Genomic DNA, 17,784 nt, shown 5'->3' on the forward strand with positions numbered 1-17,784 from the left:
TTTATGTTTGGCTTATCATGGACTGTTCTGTAAAAATTTTCCATATGATTCTGAAACTACTATGCAAATATTACCAAAATGAAAATCCGATCACTGACATTCTTTCCTTTGGGAGAAGAGTTTTCTACATAACTTCCTGTTCTGCACTTCTTATTATAAATCAGCTTGAATTTGGAGCAGCTCCTTCTGAGCTTAAAAATATAAATATTTTGTGTCAAAAGGCTATTTATTCACTTCTCATTAAGGGTCAACAGAGATGATACAATAGGTTAAAGCAGAGAAAACAGATTATCATGACAAGAGATTTCAAAACTGATCTTTTTCAGATCAGCTTCAATACAGATAATTCACTGTAAATTGAGAGCTCACACTGGTACCAAGGTATAACTAACTGCGAATGGAGTATATTCATCCAGCAATAAATGCATAATGGTCCCCTTTATTCCTGAAAAAACAAAGCTTCAATTAATTCCACAGGAATGTTTAATAAAGGAAAAGATTTCATGAAGATCAACCTTTATCTCATCTCCATTCTCCCCTACAGGTATTAGAGCTTTCACAGTGCCTGAACAAAAACAGACTCTCCAGTATATTCCTCAAGGAATCATTTATTAAATGTGTTTTTATAAATTGGACTTTCTGTGTTTATGTGCCATTTCCTCAGAGAAGGCTAACTATAAGGATGAAATAGAAATAACACCACTTTTCAATATCCCTCAAGCCCCAATTCCTAGAAAAAGACAAGAATACAAAGGTCTTTTTATTCATTCTGTCAAATACCAGTTTGTTTCAATATGGTTTCCTGGAGTTCAATATCAAATGAGGCACAGTCCCCAGAGGGCCGTAGAGAGGCAAAGTTTTCCTCACCTCCCTGGGGAAAAGGAAATGTGAGTACTGAACTAAAAGACTGTGAAAGAATGGAAAGGGGATGAAGGAAGACTTCAAGACAGAGGGTAAGGCACGAGGGAGAGACCAGGTGAAGAAAGGCAATAAACAACTTGCCTTTAATGGAAAGATGAAATTACGGCTACTATATTTACATGACTTAAACATGAGATATATTTACCTCAGTATTTTCTAAAGCACGATAAATGCACAAGATAATTAAATGAGATGAATTTAGTTGGCACACAAAAGAACACTGTTTAACAGCCATGCACTCATTTTACTGTATGCATGTTCACACACACACACACACACAAGATACATCAAACCTGAAATTTCATGCATTCTATTGCATAGGATGAGGTTAAAATAAAAAATTACTTGATTGAAAAGTATTAAATACTAAGACACTTAGTACTTGGCTGTGGCAAGAAGCATGTGACTTGAATGACTACAATTTAGGAAACTTTGGTTTAGCAAATGGAGAACAGAATTTCGTGTGAGGGTGAGAGAACCCCACTCTCCTCTGAGCAGAAGTAGGATTTTTACCCATTTTTGACTCAGTACGTATTTGTCAAGGGTCTTCTATTTTCAGAAAGCTAACTTCACATTTTAATACAGAGATTTTTGCCACCTACTGTGAACATTTCCTCAGAAGAATGTTACTAACAAATTTATGAGAAAACAGTTTTAAATTTTCTAGATCCACATTTCCTTGTCTGAAAAGCTGATATTTTTAGACTAGCCATTTATTCACGTTTCCTTGCCATTCTGATCTGTTCTGATCCTATGACTTTTTTTCTCTTTTTTTCCATTTCTCACAAACCTACCAAGTTCTGATTTTTTGGTGGATGATGGATCCTACCAGTAGAGGGGGCCTCACTCGGCTTGAAAAGTATTCTGAAAGGCTGAAGGGATGGTTTACTCCAGTCGAAAGAGGATAGCTCATCCGTTTGTCTGCTTAACACCCTGTCACTTTTCTCTGAGTCACTAATTTTAAAATGAGACCACTAGCCTAAGGATCAGTCTGGCAGTGGACATGCTGTCACAATCCAGTTTGAGATCCAGTCTTCAGATTTCCTAAGGACCTGGTGAGCCAGGGTTCAACACATCTTGCTAAAAGCTAAAATAGTGAATGTTCTAATTGTTACCACACTTTTCATTATGTGTGTTCTGCACTGACTAGGCAGGGATCCAGTTGTGTTCACTTCAAGTGGGATTCAAAGTTTTAGAGCTAGAAGGATTTTTAAGAGCATCTGTTCCAACTCCCTCGAATCACAAATGAGGGATAGACACTCGAACTTATGCTCCACTGAAAGACACTAGTGTGGAAATAGTACTGTTCAGCTTTTATTTTTAAAAAGTCATTTGCAGCTGTTTAGTCCTGACTGCCCCCTAGGAGCTGTGTGGCAGGTTATTTAACGTCTGGGCCTCAGTTTCTTTTTCTGTAAAATAAAGGCACAGAGCCAGTAATTGCTAAGATCACTTCAGTTCTATTTTATTAGGCTCTCTGCCTCTAAATGATTACTGCTTTTGCTTCTATTTGCAGGCAATTCTAAGGCTTCTTGTTTGCTTTATTGTTCATTCATCTCCTTTAAGTTTATACATGTGTTTTACCTTTATGAGTATAGAAGGGATTAAAATCCAACTACACCAGGACAAAAAGCTATAACTCCATTATGAATGTGACAATCAAAAAATATATAATCCAGGACAGTAAGAGAATGTGGAAAGGTGAAAAGTTGGAGTATTAAGGTTGTAGAATTATGAATGATTCATCTTCTAAAAAATGTTTATAACCGTTGTGTAATGAACATAATTCAAGAGGATGAAAAAGTCAATCTAAAAGGCAAAGTGGAGGTTAATAAGTATCAAACCATGGCCAGGTAGAGATTTTAGGAGGTGGAATGAAAGCAATCAGCAGGCCCACAGTGCTCACCCCCAAGTCCCCCACTTCTGGTGTGCTTCAGCCTTGCAATAAAGCTTCCCATTTTTCAGAATATTAAATTTGAGTTCAGGGAAAGCCAGACATCATGTAATCACCGTTTTGAATTACAGTGTATATCTAATAAAAGCCCACAAAACTTGCCAAAAAAAAGTCTTTTAAAGAGCTGTGTGTTTGCTAAGAAGAAGGGAGGTGAGAAAGAAATCATATGTAAGGAAAGCCTTTTCACAGAACAAAGGCAACTCCAGATCAGGCACGGATACCAGCAGATAAATTAAAATAGAGACCCCACACACACACAAAAGAAAGGAAGGAAGAGGGGCAGGGAGTCAGTCTCCACTGCAGAGAAAAGACACCTTTGTTCAGACTGGACCCTGGGGAGGCCCACCCCACCACTACTCCGATATCACTGCTCTGTGGAGAGGACAAAGTGCTTTCTCTGACTGCTATGTAAGATTAATGCAGAAAAGAGTTTTGATGGTGCATCCTACACATCTGGATTAATTCTGCTGGAGACACAGGGCCAAGTTCATGGACGGCTGTACAATCACAGAAGGCTCTACACACAGAAGGGCCCCTGTGCTTGGCTTAATCCTCTGCTGCACTGTTTTGAAATTCTTAATAATTTATGAACAAAGGACTTCACATTTTCATGTTGCACTGGGCATCGAAAATGATGTAGCTGCTTTGGGCTGGGCACTTTTGTTTTTGTTTTTTGGCTGCATTGAGTCTTTGTTGCTGCACACAGGCTTTCTCTAGTTGCAGCGAGCAGGGGCTACTCATCGTTGCGGTGCGCGGTCTTCTCATTGCGGTGGCTCCTCTTGTTGCAGAGCATGGGCTCTAGGCACGTGGGCTTCAGTAGTTGTGGCTCACAGGCTCAGTAGTTGTGGCTCATGGGCTCTAGAATGCAGGCTCAGTAGTTGTGGCGCATGGGTTTAGTTGTTCCACGGCATGTGGGATCTTCCCGGACCAGGGCTCGAACCCGTGTCTCCTGCACTGGCAGGCAGATTCTTAACCACTGTGCCATCAAGGGAGTCCCTGGGCTGGGCATTTTTGAGGCCATTCATATTACTGCATGCATTTCTTACCTGGCCACTCACTGGTTAGTTAGCCTTTTGAACATAGTCAGCTGTGGCCTACTGCGAGTCAAGAGCCTGTGTCTTCCTAGAGCTCAGATGGCAGCCTGTGGGCCTCTTCTGTGAAGCTGAGTCCTTTCTCGCCTTCTAAACTCCAGGTCAGAGCCCGTGTCTGGTCACATACCATCCAGCATGCTTTTTGTCTCTGCCCCAAATGTCCAGAGTCCCGTGCTCTTTATACTGTGGCTGCTCTAAGAATGCTCTAACCTCTTAGAACCGACATGAGAAGCAAGTGAGTCCTTCTTAAAGCATTGCCTGGGGTAAAAGTTAGTGTGCACTCCTGCTGTTGGGGGCTCCATCCTGACCCGAATCAGACCTGCATGTGGCAAACAACAAAGGGGCCCCAGTGTCCTACTGTGTCTCACTCAAAACTCTCTTGACCCTTAACCCTTGTCTTCTGCTGGTCAGAGTCTGCTTTAAGGCTGAAAGCGGTTCCTTTGAGAGGCTAAAATATAGCAATTTAACTATAACTCTGGATTATTCCTACAGCCAAAAGCCCATGGGCCACAGCAAGAACTGGCAACCTTCCCACCCCATTGTCGCTCACAAAAGGCCCTAAGGAGGGTGGGGATGGCCCTTGGGTAATGCAGCTCCTTCAATATTCCAGTCATCTTCTCCTTCCCACCCCGAGCTCACCCCAGGGCAGAGAAGAAAAGAAATTAAACACTGTTCTGAACAAAAATGGGGCTCACTGTCTCAGGGGAAGAGGGAGGAGAGGGAAAAGTGGAAGAGAAGAGAAAGGGGACTTGCAAGTTTGAGAAATACTTCTCAATATCAACTTAGACTGTATCATCCCTGAAAATTAATATGGCCATTGGGAAAGACTGACAGACAGAACATAAGGGGTGAAGGAATGGGCATGCTTGTAGCTTACCCTGGTAGAAATCATGAAAAATGAATCTGACCAGCAGACTCCAGGTCTACTACCCATCTCCATGTAACAAGGAGCCCTCATCCCTGGCTGCTTCATGAGGTTTAAACAGCAAGAGGCATCACTAACCATTGTGCTGCAGTCCCAGATGGTTTCTGTAGACCAGATGACTAGGAATGGATGGGAGTGGAGTTTTCCCAAAGGAAATGGGTGTGCACTTGAGGGCTGATGAGCTAGTTGGGACTCAGGTTGGGAGTGGGAATCCACAAGGGGTCTTCTTCCTCTGAGGAGGCCTACATCTTTAAAGTACATCCCCTTTGAGATTCAGGGCAAATTCCAAATTGGCTAGAGTCTTGACTTTTCCTCTGCTATGTAGTTCTTTCCAAAACCATAGAGCCTTGATGAACTCAAGGACAGAATGTCCATCTCTGGTCCAGGGGAGAGATATTTCCTTACTGAGTGGACCAGGTCTCAGAAGGCTCAAGACAGAAAGTAAAATGAGGCTTTCTCCTTATTAGTCAGTGAGAGTTAGCTATCCTCTGAAAGAGGAAAGGGCTAAGACTGGACACTGGTAACCAAAAGAAACTGGGCCTTTATCATGGCCTCAGAGGGAAACTGCACTGTTTCTGTTCGCCTTCCAAGGGACGTCTGTGGAAGCAACATTTTGCATCAAATTCCCATCCAATTTCTAAAACACAGATGACCAAGATGGCCTTAACATTTCCCTCAGCTTGCCTAAACTTTGGATAGGTTCCTTCCTGACTCTAGGCCCTGACTTCCCTTTTTCTAGTGCATTTTCTTTATAAAACTTGTGATGATAAGTTCTCTTTCTGCCCCTTTGAGATATATGTATGTAGATCTTTTTAAAAGTCTCTTGACAGTTTGACAACCCAGGAATATATTTCTCAAGGACCTGAGAGCCATCTCTTTAAAAGTAATCATTCAAGCAGATAGCACCGCCATCTTTCAGGTCGGTGGGAGAGTAAGAGCCTAATGTCTGCGGGCACCTCACTCCAAGATACAAGACTACCTCTCCTCGTAAAGATATGAGAAGTGACTTTCCCTTGGCTCATGATCTCCCTCTCACCCCCAATGCTTTGTTTCAACAGAGTTGATTTCAGACTGAGTTCTGGCCTCGCTCCCCTATTGCAACATCTTTGAGTAGTCTTCCTCGTATGTTTACCTTTGTCTGGTGCAATGTTTGCTTTGACTCCAACCATGTAAATACAGTCAAATAAAATGTATTGTGTTCCTGTAAACCCTGATCGCTTTGCAGAGTGAAAAGATCAGGGACCAAATTGTGAGAAGCAAAGTTGCCTCTTGGTTTGTGCATCTCCCTGGGGGATCCTGAGAAGGCACATCTGGGTCAAAGCTGACACAGGAAGGAGTTGATGTCACTACTCTCCAAAACTGGGACACCACCAGGGAACAGGAAAGGGCTGGCTGGAGCTAGGCTGCTGCTGCCTGATGCACAGCCTTACTGGATTTGACAAAGCCTGATGAAGCACTCACTTTGCACCAGGCACTGCCCTAAGCACTTTACAGGTAATAATCACTTAATTCTTACAATAATCCATGAAGCAGATTTTATTAATAGCCTCATCTGTTCGGGTACGGCACACCTCTGGCACCACAAAAAGCTGAAGTAAACTTGCTCAAGCTCACACCGCTGGGAAGCATAGAGCCCTGGCATTTGGTCCTAGCACCTGTGTTTTAACCACTAAATTCTATCGCCAGATTCTGCAGCTAGAACCAAAGACCACGAAATCCCAAGGCACTGTAGCAGGCCCAGCGAGACATGACCAGGAAACCAGGCACATGTTAGTGAGGTGTCCAAGTGTCTGCCAGAAAGTGAGTCCCGATTTCAAAACTAAAGCAGCCTATGATGGGCCACCACTGCATCTGCCCATGATGTCCTCTATCCCACGGGGCAGGGCTCTGCTGTACCAGTGTTTCACCATCTCCTAAGGTCAGAGGGGATTTCTGGATAAAAGTCTCTGGTAGATCCCTTCTGTAAATCTGCTTTTGCAATGAGCACAAGCAGGGCAGTTTCCGGAGAAAGGCCTGTTTTTCTGCAAAGGGTTGTGCAGAGGCAGCGGTGTCTGAGATGAATTGAACAATATCCAAGTTCTTTCTTCCCTGCAGTTTTGAAGCTCAGAGTGACCTTAGCTGATCTCTGCAGTATATACTGAAAATGAAATGGCGGCTCTAACTGCCATCGAGGGCAAACCAGATTCCACATCCAGTAGAAGTGCAGAGGACCTTTTCTCCTTGCCCCTTGCTCCCTTCCAACCTACTTGCTTCCCTTCCTGCTTCAAAAAGTGTGGGACTCGAGGGACATTGTTCCAGCTAATGATTAAGAACTCTCCAGACAATAGGGGCTTCTTAGACAATGGGTGTATTTCCAGGATGTCCGGCCCCCTTCCGAGAAGGAGGGAGATAACAAAATGTAAAAAAGGTGTCTGTCAAAGACCAATCAGGCAGCTGGGGACAAGTTCCCTCTCTGGTCCGAGCCTAAGCCGGGACCAATCAGCAGGAGAACACAACCAAATCTATAATTTACATACGGGGAAGTGGGAACCTATAAAACTGACATATTCGCGCCCAAAAGGGTTCCTTCTTCGACCTCCTGCGTGAGGACCAAGGAACCCCGGTGCACCGGCCTTCAATAAACCTCTTGCGTTTTGCATCGACTTCCGACTCTTGTTGTTTCCTGGGCGAGTCGAAACTCCTAGGAGACCGCGCAGGTCTAACATTTGGGGGCTCGTCCGGGATTCCACTCGCCCCGGACCACAAGAACATCGGGAGTTGGAGGTACCAGGTAAGCTCGAGCTTGATTGTCTGTTTGTCCCTTGTTCTTTGTGGGCCATTATCGGAGGAAAGCCGTAAGAATCGGCTTATTATGGAATCTGTATCGGACCTCTGGCTAGGCAGACGTGCTAATAGCCGGCGTCCATGAGCCCTAGGGGACGCCCTGGTGGCTCATCTGGAAGGAGAGGCAAACTCTGTCTCCCCTTCACTCGGTTTCGGCAGTTCCCTTGGTGATAACTGCCATCTGAAGAAGTTTCGGTTTTGAAGCGAGCTCGCGGTGGCCCATACGTATATGTGTTTCGTGGAGTTTTAACTGTTTCTGTATTGTGGTCTATTCTTCTTCTCTGACGGACGACAATGGGACAAACTATGACGACTTCTCTTTCCCTTACTCTAAGCTATTGGACCGAAGTTCGGGCCAGAGCCCATAATTTTTCGGTAGAGGTAAAGAAAGGAAAGTGGCAGACTTTGTGTGCCTCTGAATGGCCAACATTTCAGATAGGATGGCCCCCCGAAGGATCCTTTTTATTAGACAAGATTAAGCTGCTGAAGTCTAAGATATTTAATATAGATCCCCACGGACATCCAGACCAAGTACCATATGTCTTGGTCTGGGAAGATTTAATTCTCTCCCCACCTCCGTGGGTCCGGCCCTTTGTTTCCTCAACAGGTACGTCCGCGCATACATCAGCAGCGTCGGAGATATTAGCCTTAAAGAAAAACCCCAACACGGAGAAGCTACCCGACGCCCCGGATCTACCGAAGGCGATTTATCCTGACCCGCAGTCCGATTTGCTTCTTTTGGATTCCCCACCCCCTTATCCTCCGGCCCCGAATCCCCTACCACCTAGAGGACCCCCAGCTCCACTGCCCTCGGCACCAAGGGAACCATCCATGATGGAAGAAGAAAGGGGTCCCTCAGTGGGCACTAGGAGCCAGAGGGCTATCTCCCTGGACTCCACTGCCCTACCTCTTAGAGAATATGGCCCCCCCGATGGCCAAGGGAATAGACCTCTCCAATATTGGCCCTTTTCCTCTGCAGATCTTTATAATTGGAAAATGCATAACCCAACTTTTTCCGAAAATCCACAGGCCCTTACCGCTTTAATAGAATCTCTTGTTTTCTCCCACCAGCCCACATGGGATGATTGTCAGCAGCTGCTCCAGACTCTCCTAACGACTGAGGAGAGGCAACGGGTTCTTTTAGAAGCCAGAAAAAATGTATTAGGCGCCAATGGGCAACCTACCCAGCTGCCTGACGAGATTGATGCTGGTTTCCCACTCGTCAGGCCAAACTGGGATTTCAATGCCCCGGAAGGTAGGGAGCGCCTGAAAATGTATCGCCAGGCTCTGGTGGCGGGTCTCCATGGAGCGGCCAGACGGCCCACTAATTTGGCTAAGGTAAGGGAAGTAACTCAGGGGCCCCAGGAATCGCCAACTGTGTTCCTGGAACGTTTAATGGAAGCCTTTAGACGCTTTACCCCTTATGATCCAACTTCGGAGGGACATAGGGCTACTATAGCAATGGCTTTCATAGATCAAGCGGCCCCTGATATTAAGAAGAAATTACAGAGGCTAGATGGCTTGCAGGGATTTTCGCTTCAGGAGTTAGTAAAAGAGGCAGATAAAGTATATAACAAAAGAGAAACAGAGGAAGAGAAGGAAGAAAGAAAGCAGAAAGAGCAGGAAGCCCATGAAATAAGACGGGATAAGAGACAGGAGAGGAATTTAAGTAAGATACTGGCCACTGTGGTTGGAGGAAGAAATATAGGGGATAGAAATAGGCAGGAAGGGCGAACGGCAGACAGAAGGCGGCCATTAGACAAGGACCAATGTGCCTACTGTAAAGAAAAAGGACATTGGGCGAGAGAATGCCCTAAGAAAAAGAATGGAGGAAGGCCAACCAAAAACAAAATCTTAACATTGAAAGAAGAAGACTAGGAAAGTCAGGGCTCGAACCCTCTCCCCGAGCCCCGGGTAACTCTTAAAGTGGAGGGGGAATCTGTTCAATTTTTGGTAGATACCGGAGCCCAGCACTCCGTCCTTCTCCACTCAAAAGGTCCTATCTCAGCTAAAAGGTCATGGGTACAAGGAGCCACTGGGAATAAACAATATTCATGGACCACACGAAGGACAGTAGATCTTGGGATTGGACGAGTAACCCATTCATTTTTGATTATTCCGGAATGCCCCTATCCTTTGCTGGGAAGAGATTTACTCTCCAAAGTAGGGGTTCAAATCCACTTTCAGCCAGAAGGTCCCACCATAACTGATAATAAGGGAAGGTTACTTCAAATATTGACTATGAAATTAGAAGATGAATATAAATTATACGAGCAGCCTTCATCCTCACGAGTTAATGTTACTGATTGGGTAACTCGGTTCCCGCAAGCCTGGGCAGAAACTGCCGGAATGGGGATGGCCAAAAATCGGCCCCCGGTGCTAGTGGAACTCAAGGCAACTGCCACCCCAATAACGGTCCGTCAATACACCATAAGTAGAGAAGCCAAAGACGGTATCCGTCCCCATATACAGAGGCTACTAGACTTGGGCATCTTAATAAGATGTCAATCAGCATGGAACACCCCTCTCCTGCCGGTAAAGAAACCAGGAACAAATGATTATCGGCCGGTGCAGGATCTACGAGAGGTAAACAAACGGGTGGCAGACCTCCACCCCACAGTTCCAAACCCTTACAACCTCCTGAGCACTCTTCCACCTCAACATATGTGGTATACTGTTTTGGACCTTAAAGATGCTTTTTTCTGTTTAAGACTCTCTCCCCTGAGCCAACCCTACTTTGCCTTCGAATGGAAATATCCAACATCGGGAATGTCTGGTCAGCTGACATGGACACGGCTACCTCAGGGATTTAAGAACTCCCCGACCATCTTTGATGAAGCCCTCCATCAGGATTTGGCATTATATAGAGAATCAAATCCCCAGGTAACATTACTCCAATACGTTGATGATATTTTATTAGCTGCTGAGACCCAAGAAGATTGTATCAAGGGTACTGAAAAACTGTTAACGGAACTTGGAACCCTGGGATATAGAGCCTCAGCCAAGAAAGCACAAATATGCCAACAACAGGTCAGTTACCTGGGGTATCTATTAAAAGGGGGGCAAAGATGGCTCACGGAGAGCAGAAAGGATACGGTGGCCCAAATTCCGGCTCCCAAAAACGCCAGGCAGGTTAGAGAATTTTTGGGGACGGCCGGATTCTGTAGACTATGGATTCCAGGGTTTGCTGAGCTGGCAGCCCCACTGTACCCCCTAACCAAAAACAGCACTCCTTTCGTTTGGGGCGATAAGGAACAACGGGCTTTTGACAAAATCAAATGAGCTTTACTTTCAGCTCCAGCCCTAGGACTGCCAGATGTAACCAAACCTTTTCATTTATATGTGGCCGAAAATAAGGGCATTGCAAAAGGAGTATTGACTCAGAAATTGGGTCCCTGGAATCGCCCAGTTGCTTATTTGTCAAAAAAATTGGACCCTGTGGCATCAGGATGGCCCACCTGTTTAAAGATAATCGCTGCAGTGGCCGTTCTAGTCAAAGATGCTGACAAACTAACTTTAGGACAAAATCTAACGATAACAGCTCCTCATGCCCTGGAAAATGTAGTCCGTCAACCACCGGATAGGTGGCTAACTAATGCCAGGATGACCCATTACCAAACCCTGTTGCTAAACTCAGATCGCATCAAGTTTGCTCCAGCCACAGGACTCAATCCAGCCACCTTGCTACCTGATCCTGACTTGGAAGGCTCCACCATCATACATGATTGTCAGGAAGTACTAGCCACAGCACACGGCAGTAGGCCAGATCTGATGGACCTGCCCCTCCCTGATGCTGATTTCACCTGGTTCACGGATGGGAGCAGTTTCCTGGAGGAAGGTAAGCGTCGAACTGGGGCAGCCGTGGTAGACGGAAAACAAGTCATGGGCAGCGGCGCTACCACAAGGGACCTCAGCCCAACGAGTTGAATTAATTGCCCTGACGAGGGCGTTAGAGATGGCAGAGAATAAAAAAGTAAACATCTACACAGACAGTAGATATGTGTTTGCTACCGCTCATATCCACGGTGCCATTTACCAACAGAGAGGGCTACTAACTTCAGGTGGCAAAGAAATTAAAAACAAAGACGAAATCGTGGCTTTGTTGACTGCACTCATGCTTCCTACTAAAGTCAGTATCATCCACTGCCCTGGACATCAAAAAGGAAATACCCCAATAATTAGGGGAAATAATATGGCTGACCAAGTGGCCCGAGAAATAGCATCGGGAGAAGTCATTTTAGGACTGTCAGATAAAGTTCCTGAAAACCCAGGCCGCGATGAAGAAATCATCCCGGCCACAACAAAAGGAACTTTGTCCCCTCAGCAAGCAGAATCCATGTTTCAACAGATGCACAGACGGACACATTTGGGGACTAAAAAGATGGTAGCCTTGTTACAAAAAGCCGGGTACGAAACCCCTGGAATGACAAAATTAGCTGAACAAATTGTGCAGGAATGCGTCCCATGTCAACAGGTAAATGCTCACAAAGGGAAACTTGAAACTGGAAAGAGACTCAGGGGGGACCGCCCAGGAACTTACTGGGAAGTGGACTTTACCGAAGTGCGTCCTGGAAGGTACGGTAATAAATACCTTTTAGTTTTTGTAGACACTTTTTCAGGATGGATAGAGGCTTTCCCAACAAAGAAAGAAACAGCTGCTGTAGTAGCCAAGAAGATTTTAGAAGAAATTTTTCCTCGATTTGGAGCATCAAAGGTAATAGGGTCTGATAATGGTCCAGCCTTCGTCGCCCAGGTAAGTCAGGATGTGGCCAGATATTTGGGGACTGATTGGAAATTACATTGTGCCTATAGACCCCAAAGTTTAGGTCAGGTAGAAAGAATGAATAGGACTCTAAAAGAGACCCTAACTAAATTGTCCTTGGAGACTGGCGGTACCGATTGGACGGTGCTCCTTCCTTTGGCCCTATTCCGGGTTAGAAATACACCTTCCCGATACCATCTTACTCCTTTTGAAATATTATATGGTGCCCCGCCTCCCCTCCTCACTTTAGGAAAAGAAATAAAACCTGATTGTCAAAATAACACTGACTTATATGCTAGGCTACTGGGACTCCAGTTGGTCCAGAAAGAAATATGGTCCCAACTCGCCAAGGCCTACCAACCGGGAACACCGGGAGAAACTCATCCTTTCCAAGTCGGAGACTCCGTATACGTCCGTCGGCATCGAACCCAGACGTTGGAACCTCGATGGAAAGGACCATACACCGTCCTCCTCACCACCCCAACGGCCATAAAAGTGGACGGCATCGCCGCCTGGATCCATGCTTCACATGTGAAGGCTGCACCAGCGACGGCATCATCAGGATGGCAGGCCCAAAGAACCGACAACCCGCTCAAACTCAAGCTTCTACGAACCTAAGACTTATAATTTTGGTTTTACTGCCTTTACTGACTGTAAGTGATTTTAGCCCTCACCTCCCCCAACGTTTAACTTGGCAGGTAATTTCTCAGACTGGAGATGTAACCTGGTCCATTAGTCATACTGCACCCCCCTGGACCTGGGGGCCAGATCTTTTTCCTGATGTTTGTAAATTGGCTATAGGAGCACCTTATTGGGATACAGAAGATTCTCATGATATGAACACTGCCCCTTCCAAAGTTTCGGAAACTGATTGGTTTGGGCCGGGTTGCAAAAATGCAGGCAAAAGAATGATGCTTGGTATCCTCACTTTCTACGTATGCCCCGGGTTCCACCGCCCTTGATCTCTGAATTATAAATGTGGTGGAACTGAAAACTTTTATTGCAAAAGCTGGGGATGTGAAACTACCGGGGATACTAATTGGAAACCCACCTCAACTTGGGATTTTATTACTGTAACGGCTAATTATTCTCATAATGAGGATACCGGACACCGGAGTAAATGTTCAGGATGGTGTCATCCCCTTAAAATTTCCTTTAGTAATCCCGGAAAAAGAGATAAAAAATGGATAAATGGTCATTCTTGGGGCGTTAGATTTTACATGAGGGGATATGATTTAGGAATATTAATGACCCTTAAGCTAAAGATTGAGACTCCTGCTCCTATATCAATAGGCCCAAATCCCATACTTGGCCCCCCTTTGCTTCCCCCGGCCCCTTCAACTACGTCAACAAAGAATGAGACTAATGAAACCTCTGGATCCAAAGAACCCACAGTTAAGCCTGGGACTCCTCAGGATAGGATGCTTTCTTTGGTGCAGGCAGCCTTTACGGTTCTCAATGCTACAAACCCAGAGGCTACAAAATCATGTTGGCTTTGCTATGCTGCCCCTCCCCCTTATTATGACGCTATAGGATATAGCTCCAACTATACTAATTCTACCTCCTCAGACCAATGTCGATGGAAGCAAGAAGGGAACAGTAAATTAACCCTGTCCTCGGTTTTTGGAAATGGTACTTGTATAGGAACACCTCCCCAGTCCCATAGACACCTTTGTCATGATTTTAGCCTCCCTTCAGGCTCAGGATATCTTGTACCTCCTCAAGATGGATGGTGGACATGTAACACGGGGCTCACCCCTTGTGTCTCTTTAGAGGTTCTTAATACTTCAGCTGACTTTTGTGTGTTAGTGCAATTAGTCCCTAGACTTATCTACCATTCAGACTCATCCTTTTTAGATGAATATGTAGGAAAAGCAAAAAACAAAAGAGAACCTGTAACCCTCACATTGGCTGTCCTTCTAGGACTAGGAATATCTGCCGGGATAGGAACAGGAACCACAGCCCTCATACAACAACCCCAGTATTATGCAAGTTTAAGACAGGCTGTAGACATCGACCTTCGAGCATTAGAAAGTTCCATAACTCAACTAAAGGAATCACTCACCTCACTTTCAGAAATGGTGTTGCAGCCTAGATTTGCTGTTTCTTAAGGAAGGGGGATTATGCGCCGCTCTAAAAGAAGAATGTTGCTTTTATATTGATCATTCAGGAACCATTACCAAAACCATGGATAAACTAAGGGAACGCTTAGATAAAAGGCAAAGGGAGAGAGAGAACGAAAAAGGATGGTTTCAATCATGGTTTGATAAGTCCCCCTGGTTTACCACCTTAATCTCTACTCTGTTGGGACCTCTTATTGTTTTATTGTTGATTTTAACTTTTGGACCATGTGTTCTAAATCGCTTGATAGCATTTATTAGAGAACGTATCAGTACTGTACAAGTTCTAATGTTAAGACAACAGTACCAAAGTTTACGAACAGAAGGTTGAGATTCCATGATTGGAATCAATAGTCACAAGAAAAAGGGGGGAATGTGGGACTCGAGGGACATTGTTCCAGCTAATGATTAAGAACTCTCCAGACAATAGGGGCTTCTTAGACAATGGGTGAATTTCCAGGATGTCCAGCCCCCTTCCAAGAAGGAGGGAGATAACAAAATGTAAAAAAGGTGTCTGTCAAAGACCAATCAGGCAGCTGGGGACAAGTTCCCTCTCTGGTCCGAGCCTAAGCCGGGACCAATCAGCAGGAGAACACAACCAAATCTATAATTTACATACGGGGAAGTGGGAACCTATAAAACTGACATATTCGCGCCCAAAAGGGTTCCTTCTTCGACCTCCTGCGTGAGGACCAAGGAACCCCGGTGCACCGGCCTTCAATAAACCTCTTGCGTTTTGCATCGACTTCCGACTCTTGTTGTTTCCTGGGCGAGTCGAAACTCCTAGGAGACCGCGCAGGTCTAACAAAAGTGCAGGCGAAGACCTTTGGCAGAGGGAGCTGATGTTTGCACAAAGGGAAAAAGTGCAGCTCGGACTTCGACTACCCAAAAACTGATCCCTTCACTGGGACCCCCTGCCATAGCCCTAGGAGGTCTCTGAGTAGCCAGCGCTGGGCAAGGCACAGGCTCACCATCATTCTCTGAACCTTCCTTTTTTCAACTGAAAAGCGAATCACAGTATCTGTGCTTTGTCCTCTCCAGGGCTGTTATGAGGTTCAAATGAGATAATGTACGTAAAGAGCTTTGTAAACTGTAAAATGCTTTACAAATGTAAGGGATTATTATAAACCACAATACAGCGATGCCTTATGCTTTTATAAAGCTACTCGCTGGAACTGCAGGAAGGGGAATCCCTCTGGTGATTTTTATTTTGGAAACAGGCGGACTTGGGTTTGCCTCTTTGCCAGGAACTGGATTCCTGGCAGCAGCTGTTTATTCCATTTCGCTGGGCGACGCACATATGGCCGCCGCGCGCCTCCCGCGGAGCCGACAATATGTACTACTTTGTTGGAGCACATAAGTGAAAGCGTCTTTCGCCTCCCCAGCTATTTCTAACTTGCCAAGTCTAACACCTAGGCAACAGAGACTTTCAACTCGCACTTCACCACGGCAGCATTTGGTTTTCTCAGATGAGATTTTTTTTTCCTCCTTAGCAACCAGAAATTTACAGCCACTCACCATAGAAACAGCCTTCCCTGGTGCTTTTTTTTTTTTTTTTTTTAAAAACTCGTATGCAGCTTTTATAAAGCTTTGCCGTGGTGAAAATGAACATGATAGTAATATTTGTCCTGGGAGTAAGTCTGGACCAGCTGGAAAGGATTAAGCTACCAACAGGTTCCTTTTTCCGCATCTCAGCAGCGCACGGAGAGGCGGGGCGCGGATGGAGCAGAGTGCCCCCAGCATCCTGCATCCGTGGCGCAACCTGGGTTGTTTTGAGATCACTCTATGACTAAGAACTATTACTTGCCTGTAAATGTCAAGAGGAATTATGAACATTTGTAGAAAAGTAACTGTTTGACTAATTTCCGGTCCCGTGGAGCAAATACACTACCCTATGTATTTAGAACCTGGCGCTGACAACTAGGCCGTGGCAAGCTTCAAGGTTATAGAATCATAAATGGGATTAGATAACCCAGATAGTGTGGCTCAGACTCCAGCACTTTAAAAATATTATTAAAACTCCAGAAAAAAAGGCAAACAATTTTGAAGGGAAAGTAAGATATAACAGACCCCCAGTAAAGAGAGAAAAGGAATTCTGGAGCTGGTAGTAAGGACCTGGTAACCCCCGGAGGATTTCTGGAGTACATGTTAGAATAAATAAATATTTTAGAACATAAGACATAAAGAAACAAGTGGTGATTTATAGCTCAGAAAGATTTTTTTTCTATTAGATTTGAGCTATGGCAAAAAGAAAAAACAAAAAGAAAAGGAAAGGATGAAGAAAATTTATTGAGAAGACCAGCATTGGCAGTAAGAATTTGCAATTCCAGTGCACCACCTGGAAGTCTTTGCATTTTAAATTATCTGTTACTTTTTAATTGACCAGATTAATTATTTCCACCTTGCCACTTGGCAGATAGGTCATTGTTCCTTTTCACAGCATTAATGAACCCATTCACTTTTTTCTCCATGTAATTAAGACTGTGAGTTACAGATCACATTCTTAAATTGGCTTACTGTACAGCCAACTCAGTCTTTATTAAACAAAATATATGACATCAGGTATTTCTCATTGACAAAATGTTGACTTTCTACTGAGTTTTCCTCCAGTTGTTGTGAGACTGGAGACTTTGTGTTTTTTGGGTTTGTTGTTGTTGTTGAAAAGAAATAAAGACCTATAAAGGTTATAGCATCCAGAGTGGTGTTTCATTCTTAATGTACTTAAAGTCTGGAGACTTCAAAGGCAGCTGATAGATTCTTGTTCAAGTATTTCTATTGCCACCAAAATTCTGACCAAGGCCTTTCATGAGTTTTTTGAAAAGAAATAACTTTGGGTATGCTGTTAAAGTTAGTTAAGTGAAATATATTGCTCTCTTCTGTTAGCTTTATTTCTAGGCCATTTAGGAAACCCTAGGAACATTTAGAGTTACTCAGTGCATTGAATACAGTAGCAGAACACAGTAGAGAAAGCTTTATTTGTGGTGTCTACAGCCCTCAGGAGACAAGCTTTAATTTAAGCCAACCCAAGCTGTCTCCCAAAGCATTCGGTTTCATTCAAGACTTCTGGATCTCAACTCGCTTCCCAGAGAAACTATATTTAGAACTAAAGGTTAAGATGTTTTAATCTTTCAGGGCTTGAATGGGATTTTCTCCATGAAAATGAGTCTTGTGGAGCACCTAATCAAGAGGAA

The 17,784-nt window shown here is 44.6% G+C and overlaps 1 protein-coding gene across 1 annotated transcript; it reads left to right on the top strand.

The window, feature by feature from the left end:
- The first annotated feature begins 7,449 nt into the window (after nt 1-7,449).
- LOC137225828 (uncharacterized) lies at nt 7,450-9,641 on the top strand. The gene is made up of 2 exons (XM_067739873.1): nt 7,450-7,658; nt 8,783-9,641. The coding sequence occupies exon 2, from the start codon at nt 8,984-8,986 to the stop codon at nt 9,587-9,589; it is 606 nt and encodes a 201-aa protein (XP_067595974.1). The 5' UTR covers nt 7,450-7,658; nt 8,783-8,983; the 3' UTR covers nt 9,590-9,641.
- The last annotated feature ends 8,143 nt before the right edge of the window (nt 9,642-17,784 follow it).

The sequence above is a fragment of the Pseudorca crassidens genome, chromosome 6, assembly GCF_039906515.1.
Source record: "Pseudorca crassidens isolate mPseCra1 chromosome 6, mPseCra1.hap1, whole genome shotgun sequence".
Taxonomy (NCBI): domain Eukaryota; kingdom Metazoa; phylum Chordata; class Mammalia; order Artiodactyla; family Delphinidae; genus Pseudorca; species Pseudorca crassidens.

Excerpts from the sequence above, each read along its gene's own strand:
- LOC137225828 (XM_067739873.1), top strand. The coding sequence starts at position 8,984 with ATGTATCGCCAGGCTCTGGTGGCGGGTCTCCATGGAGCGGCCAGACGG.